General features: G+C 33.7%; 1 protein-coding gene across 1 annotated transcript in view; it reads right to left on the bottom strand.

Annotated features, from left to right (window-relative positions):
• GABRG1 (gamma-aminobutyric acid type A receptor subunit gamma1) overlaps nt 1–7,828 on the bottom strand; it is a 64,003-nt gene extending 56,175 nt beyond the window's left edge. Inside the window, exon 1 of the mRNA XM_024731717.1 lies at nt 7,658–7,828. Within this exon, the coding sequence (XP_024587485.1) occupies nt 7,658–7,761 (104 nt within the window). The 5' untranslated portion in view covers nt 7,762–7,828. The remainder of the gene's footprint in view (nt 1–7,657) is intronic.
• Between the last annotated feature and the right edge of the window lie 549 nt (nt 7,829–8,377).

Genomic DNA, 8,377 nt, shown 5'->3' with positions numbered 1-8,377 from the left:
ATATAGAAACTAAAAGCATATACATGTGTATATATATATATATATATATATATATATACACAGTAACAATATTAGTGATAACAAAAAAGAGAATCTGTAATGGAAAAATTTAATAAATTATGATACTTCCTTAATATAGAATACCATATTATCATTAAAAAGGAGGTACAACTAAGTATGTGTACAAACCTAGAAAAATATCTTTGATATTAGCTGTGTGACAAAAACAACTGTTAGATTTCATTTGTATAAAAAATGTACATACAAATGTGTATACACATATTTGTTTAAACTTATGGAAAAATCTGGAAGTATAGGCTCCAAATTGCTAAGTAATTTTGAGGAGTAGAATGGACTAAGTGTTATTCCATTATTATTTACATTATATGATCAAAACTATTATGACATTAGGGAAAAAAATTTTGTTTTTCCCATATATTTCAACAACATATATTTATATCACTTAGAGATTGCTTAAATTGTTTGTTTAAGAAAACAAGTAAAGAAAAATAAGGTCTAAACTATTTGTGGTAAAAAATTTAAAATATTTTATGTCCACAGAATAGAACAGAAATTGGATTATATATTAATGATTCTACATTTTGAGGTGTGGAATATTAGTCTCAGAGAAAAAATAAAATGTGACATCTTCATCCACTGTGATTTTTATGTAGTTTCCTTGGTAAGGTAGAATACATAGCATCTTTAAAATTACACTAATGTTAGGAAATTAAAGGCAATAGAGATTACTTGGGGCACAGAGAGCTTCACTGTTAGTTTCAAAAGGGGTATGGCCAATTCCTAAATCTAGTAGAACATAGTTTGATCTGGTGAGATAAGATACAGGAGTGTAGAGTTATATTAGTTAATGAGAAAAGCGACAGATTGATATCAGAATCGATTTTTAAAAATTAGTATAGCGACATATTTTTAGAAAGAAAACAAAAACAGAAAAATATAAAATATAGCAGATTATTTTTTGTAACATCTTTGCTCATAGTTTAGTGATTGATCCTTAAGATAACAACTAGTACTAATAATAAAACAATATATTTTTCCAATTTTGGGATTTTTTTATTTGCTTTGTTTGGCAGGCCAACGCTATTTTGTTAAAACAGAGTTTAGAAAATTGGGAATCGTGCTTCCAAAGAATAGTCTTTAGGGGGATGATGAATACACAGAGATTATAAATGTTCTTTTGAGACTGGTTCCATGTGAATATTTTTTGGAGGAAGGGAAAGAAACCATAATTTTCTTCACAGTCCATTAAAAAATTACCGCTGGATTGAAAGTATATTAAACTGAACACCAAATTTTCCATTGTTCCACTTTATATTCATACAACATAACGGAACATAAATTAGACTTAGAAACATATAACACTTCATGACATTCACATTCTCTAAGCCTTTGATGCACTTATGCATCAGATAAATTCTATCAGACTGCTAAAATTTTTGCCAAATTAAGGCATAATATTGAGGCTTATTAAATTATAAACGATATGAAAAGATCTTAAAATTAAATGGAAGAAAGAAATGGGAGTCGTTCTTTTGAATGCAAAAAGATATACCTTCTCCCTAAGTCTTGGGACCATAAAATGAGAGGTAAAATAGTTTCATTGACTAAGTATCCTCTCAGAACTTTCACTTCAAAAGGGAGAGAATACAAATGAGTAGAACAGAAACAACAAAACACTCTTTCTAGTCAACTCCAGTTATGATAATTTGCAGGTTTTTCAGAAAGAATTGTACTAAGGAAATGACAGAAAGAAATTTACACTCATAAGACACCTGCACAGAGTAACAAATTGTAGAACACAGATGTCTGATTAAAACTTAAATTTAATCCAACCAATAGGGCTACATTGTTCTACTCAATGTGGCTATTTAGTAGAAAAGTAATCCCTGCTGAAAACACTCTACTGCATGTGTTGGAAAATTATTCTAATAGTGGTACACATCTAGGCTGACTGAGAGGCAAATGACCTGCCTATATTGATACGGATCACAAATTCTGCAACCACAAGTCATGGTCCTAGCAATCTACCCAAAGATTAACTTGTTTTCCAGAACCCTTGATTCTAGCAGCCCTACATCTATGTGGAGAACCACATCACACCCTGATCACAACAATATTAAAATTTTCAAATTTAACCTACTATATTCTAATCATAGATCTTCTGATATGCTCATCTACCTACAGGTTGGAGTGCAGGGTCTATGTTAACTTCCTTTCTATATCCCTAATATTTATCACAGTCTCTACCACTGTGTTACTCAAAATATTTGTTACTCAATATATTTGTCTAAAAATAGGGAGAAATGTTAAATCTCTAAATGAATTGTATTTGTAAGGAGAGAATGCCTACAGTTCAAAAATTTACTACTAAACTAAGTTATATAGGTTTTAATAGGACGTTGCTATCTTAATGTCATATGTTAGATGACCAAAGTAAAGGATATCTTAGGAATATAGTTTTCAAAAGGCCCACCAAAGCATGAGACCATACCTCTGGCCACAGAATATTAGTGTTATCTTCCTATGTATATTTTTCACTAACACTGACCTGAACTTATGCCTATGACAGCTAAGAGCATTCAATCTTTTCCCAGAGTTACAATTGATGCCAATCTCCTTAGTGTCACCACTATAGCTCATCTAGAATTGCAAGTAGCTGTTATAGCATTTTATTGTCTTTACTTGTTTATATTGATAGATCATCTCAACATTAACTACTAGAGTTTAAGTTCACTGGGGTCAGGGGCTCTGCCTTCTTTGTCCAGCACGTATACTATCACATATATGTCCTATATACACTATGCAAACACTACTAGCGCAAAGATTATGTCTTGCTTTCCACTGTGTCTCCAGTTCCCTGCTTAATACATGGTAGGCACTGAGTAAATATTTGTTGAATGAATGCTTAATAACTGTTTATTGAATGAATTAATAGCTAAGACTATTTCCTGAAACATGGGGCTTCAGTTGGTTAAACCATTTTAGTACAGATAGAATTAGATTCTGAGATATTTAAAAGTAGAAAAAAACATAAATTTCATCTGGCTCTCACAGAGTACAAGAACTCTAACAAGCTTCTGCTTGAAGTTTAGTGACAAGACATCCATCATTTTGTTAGAGTGTTTTTGTACTGATGAAAATCTGGCTTCACATAGTTTTCACTACTTGTTTATGGTTTGTCTGTAACATCTATACATAATAAATTCAACAATGATTTTCTCTAGCATCCTTAAGAATATATGATTCCTCAATAAAATTTACCTGAATTCAAAATTCTTGCTTTTAACTCTCTATCCAGTGGTGTTTTTTCTAGATCAAGAACTCCAGTTCGTTTAAGTTTTTCCTAAAATAATTAATCCAGCACTACACATAATATTCTAGATTATGTGATAAATACACAGCGGACTGTAACTTACTGAGCTTGTCTCAATTTTACTGTCTCTCCTCTTCTCTCCTCTCCTCTCCTCTCTTCTTTACACCTTTCCTTTCCTTTCCTTTCCTTTTTTTCATTTCCTTTCCTTTCTTCCTTTTATCCCTCCCTCCCTTACTTTCCAACCCCCTCATCCGCAGTTACATTAATTGCTTTGATTTATATGGCATTTGTAATCTTGGAGGAAAGGTGATTAAAAATGCAGGCTCTGGGCATAGAGCACATGGGATCTGAGTCTTGGATTCAGCATTATCAGCAAGATGATCTTTAGTGAGTTTGTAAAAATTGCTGTGCCCTGGTTTTTCCATCTGTGAAATGGGGAGAATAACAGTATCTGGGCTTTATTTTCCCTTCATTTTTGATTGGTAGTTCGGCTAAGTATAACCTTCCAGGTTGAACATTTATCTTTAGAATTTTGGAGACATTTCCTCCATGGTTTTCTGGTATTATAGATGAGTAATCTCATGATGTTCTGATTCTCTTTCCCTGATTGTGATCTTTTCTATCAGTACCCTCTAACCTTAAAAATTTAGACTCCTGTTTATCTTTGGAGTTGTGAAGGTATATTTCCTTATTTTGACTACAAGATGTTTTCCTTTGGTTAATACCATAAACCTCAGCCTCAGCAGTGTGTATAATGGTAGTACTCATGTAGAACACTAGACACAAGCACTATCCATATGGTTAGTTCTCATGTCTAGTTTATTCACCACTGTAAACCCAGCAAGTTGCACTGTGTAGAGCACATAGCAGGTATTCAATAAATATTCGTTGAATGATCTCTCCCATAATCCAAAATATATTTAATAATGCACAAACAATTCAAGGAGTTTACTGCACTTAAATTTAACTAGAATAAAAAATTCTAGAATTACTGAGATTCCAAGAATATCTGTTGTTATGACTTTTCAGTTAAAACTTTAACTGTCATGTACTTTGCAAAAATTTTCTCTCTTGGTCTTGAAACAAGCTGGAAAGGTAGATGCCAGTTCTACTTTTCACAAACGAGGAGTCTCTGCCTCAAAGATTTGCCTGATTTCAGCCTAGTGGGAAGTGCTGAGGCTGAAACTAGAATTTACATCTAATGGTCGAGTCTAGGATTCTCAGTTGGTAGCATGCATATATGTGAATTATTCTCCTGAGGCTTGTGGCAGTCATTTCATCATATTTTGACAATATCTCAAGAGCCCTTTTTTTCAGTTTTTCGCCCTGCCTGTCTCCTTTTCTTTGGGACCCCACCTTCATTATTATTTTCTTAGACAAATTTTAATCACCTTTATGTAAATATATAAATATAAAATACTAGATTTGTCTCTTTTATTTTTAAGATGAAAAAATCAAACATTTCCTTTTGTTGATAAGCCAAAAATGTGACTCATAGTATATAATAGGATAAAAAGGAAGACGAGTATACCAAAAAGACTCTATACACAGGGGATTTATCAATTATAGCATTTACATTTTAACTTCAAAATCATTTTGTCCCTCAGTTCTTCTTTGAATATTTAATTATCATGGAGCATCATTAGTCATTTTGTACTCATTTGCATCTATATTTTATTAGAAAATGAAGCCAAAGCTCTGTATGCCTAAAGAAAAATCATGCATTACCATCTCCACAAAATATATTACTGAAATTATTTTAAAATAATATATTCTATAATGTAATTATACTTGAATATTGTCATTTGGGCAACTGACTGCTAAATTGTATGATTATTGACTCATGAGATTGTTTTTAGAAACAATCTCTAAAACAATCTCTCTTTAGCTCTCTCAAAGTATAACTTCTTAGTCAAAGCTTACCATAAATTACATTTTAGACTATGTAAAATCTCAAAGCACTTTTTCAATTCTTTTCAAAAGTCTGATTATAATTATATTTTTTTCAACATTACAAATAAGTCAACTCAAGCTTGAGAGATTTTAACCAACTTGCCAAGATGCCATAGAGCCTCACAAAGAATGAAACATAGGAACCATGACTACAGCTTTTAATTACAACAACAGGATTGGTTTTCATAGTTCAGCAATGTAAAAATCAATAAAGTGCCTCTCCTTTATGCTCTTGATGAAAAATGAGTAAACAAGCTACTGTCTTTGATTAGATACAAAAAATAATAGCCCCCAATTCGGTAGGTCCCAAAATAGGTGACTTTGAAAATTTAATTTAGGAACTGGCATCAGACATCAAAATTCTTACAAATAGAACCATCTGTGATTAGTTTTAGAAAGGTCCCTCAAAAGAAGAAGAAAGGAAGAAGAAATTATGAATGTAAATGGTTTATACATGTTGACATCAATTATCTTCAACTAAATATTAAAAGGATAAAAAGTTCATCACAACTGTAGCTACTTTGAAAAGTGAAGACATACACTCCCATAACTGAGACCCTAAGAGTTAATTACAACAGCAACATACAGCTCTATTTTTTAATATGTATTTTTTCACTGGCCAGAATAATCCATATTCTCTATAGTACTATGATAAAATGATTTATTTATTTTAGCTGCATAACGCATCTCTCTCTCTCTCACTCATACATACGACCAAAACAAAAGTACACAGCATTCCCAGTTAGAATTTCCTTCTTGAAAACTGCTACAAAAAGCCAGTGATGCAGCTATTGAGTTATTTTATGTTTCAGTTCAAATCTTAGAAATATTGAATATGAAAACTTGAAGAAATCATAAATGATCTACTACTGCCCTTCATTTCCTAGATGAAGGAACTGTGTTCAGAGTGGTTAAGGACCCTTGACACATAGAATCATGTCTCCAGACTTCCAGAGCCCATCTCTGTCCACTATACCACACAACTTGTTAATTCTGAGCAGCTTGAAGAGAGTCTGAAACCCATCATGATTCTCATAATGTAAATATCCTCAAGAAGAAAATGTATTATTTAAAACCAAACATCTCTTTAAGTAGACAGTATGCCCTTTAGTAAGCAGCTTGTCTATTAGGTTGCAAGAGAAACTTGCACTTACAGTGATAAATCAGCTTACAGCTTGTTATTTCAGAAAATCAGTGGGTTAGTCTGTTTTTACTTATGAGGACACAGATTCATTTGCGATATTATGAAGATGCATGAGAGCACTAATACATGGCCTACCAAAATATCTTCCATAATTTTATAATATATTAAAAGAAATAAACCATTACAATGCACTTAAATATAAGAAATAATTAATCAAGTAGTATGTTTGTGCTCATGCAGAACATTTATGTTTCTAAGGGAAAAGGGTAAATAAACTAAAACTGTAATATTTAAAAAGCATTGAGTGTCAAACATATTCTGGCAAGTCTAATATTACTTAGCATACTTTATTCTCTATTTTTGGAGAGAAAATACAGTTGTTCTATCTGTTAGTAATGGTAAAAATCCACTCTAGCTATATACTAAAAATAATCGTCATAATAATAAATTTTAGCAGTGATGCAAGTACTTAAAAAGGCATTTTTCCATCTCTATAGTGATTGCGTTTTACTCTTGAGTTCTAAGCACTCCCTCTCTCTCTTCCTCTCTGTCACACACACACACACACACACACACACACACACACACACACACACACACACAGGACAATCACATCACCTTACAATATTTATTTACTTGTACACAGCCAAGTTAAAAAAAATTATTCAAAGCTGGCTCAGTAAAATATACATGGTTATTTCTAACTTAAATGTAACATAGCTTTAACCCTGATGGATTTTTAGCCATATTTATGATCTTTCTTGATGTAAAACTTTGATTTTTTTTTTTAGAATAGCAAAAAGGTAAGGGAAAAGGCAATATTAGTGTATAAAAAAGCATCATACATGCCATGCTCTGTAACAAGTTTCTAAAATAACTTTGTCTTTAAAATGCAGAATCATCCAGAAAGTTCATCAGTGGCATTCATTGACTAAATGTAGTAGCGAAAACATTTCTACTCCCCTCCCCACTTCCAGTAACTGAATCTTTACTAGTTTCTACTCTGCTTCAACTGAGCTAATCTCCATGCTTCACACATAGGCTAATTTCATTCTATCAGAAAAAGAGTAGATCTAATCAAAAAATAAACTGATGGTAAAATGTTGCACATGTGCCCAGGGAAATGCAAATTATTTAACCTAGAATGATTTTTTTTAAAAAAAAGAGAAATGAGGGGGGAGTGGGTAGATACCAAAGAATAGTTTTGAGTCCTTGAATTTACTCACCAGTTTCCTAGATGCAGGGTCAGTAACAGGAACATCAACCTCAACCCTTTCCTTTGACTCCACAGAAGAAAAGGGGAGAAGAGAAGAGTTTTCCAAGAACCCATTGGGATCGCTTTTTCCGCTCAGTTCTCCAAGCCAGGACTTTTTCTCCCACCTTAGCTGCAGCCTGGTGAGTACAGAAGGGAGAGTGTGGGAAGGCAGTACACCTCCCAACCAGGTAGGATGCGACTCCCAGCGGAATTGAGCAAGGGAGCCAATCAGACCGAGAGGATGCTGGCATAAATTATCTGAAGAGAAGTTGGGCCAATCAACAGCCCCAAAAGGCGGGGCTTCCCCTACTAGAAATCGAGCCCAGTAGGGAAAAGGGCTCCGTCTTTCTGAAAGAAAAACAAACCTCTTCTCCCCGGCAGCCTCAGAGAAGCAGTTGAGTGGCCCTGACAGATTTCCCTCGCTAGGGAAAGACGGCTTCCCTCTTCCCTCTAGCCTTCCCTCCTGCCTGACTCTATTTCGGGGATCTGTTTCCTCTCCCGTGTTTGGATTCTGAATCTGTCTACCAAGAGGGATCCGTGGGGAGTTTGCCGTGCCTAATTGGTTTTCCCAAGGCTCGCGAAGATTCTGCTAATTTTTGTTAATTATTGTTGTTAATTTTGTTGGGGGGGAGGGAGCGGCTCATTTCTCTTTGCAGACCCAGCACCTGGCACGATGCCAAGCACAAATATG

Source organism: Neophocaena asiaeorientalis, unplaced genomic scaffold, assembly GCF_003031525.2.
Source record: "Neophocaena asiaeorientalis asiaeorientalis breed wild unplaced genomic scaffold, Neophocaena_asiaeorientalis_V1.1 scaffold39, whole genome shotgun sequence".
Classification (NCBI taxonomy): domain Eukaryota; kingdom Metazoa; phylum Chordata; class Mammalia; order Artiodactyla; family Phocoenidae; genus Neophocaena; species Neophocaena asiaeorientalis.
Note: the sequence above shows the minus strand (reverse complement) of the source record. Positions and strands in the feature narration are given on the sequence as shown.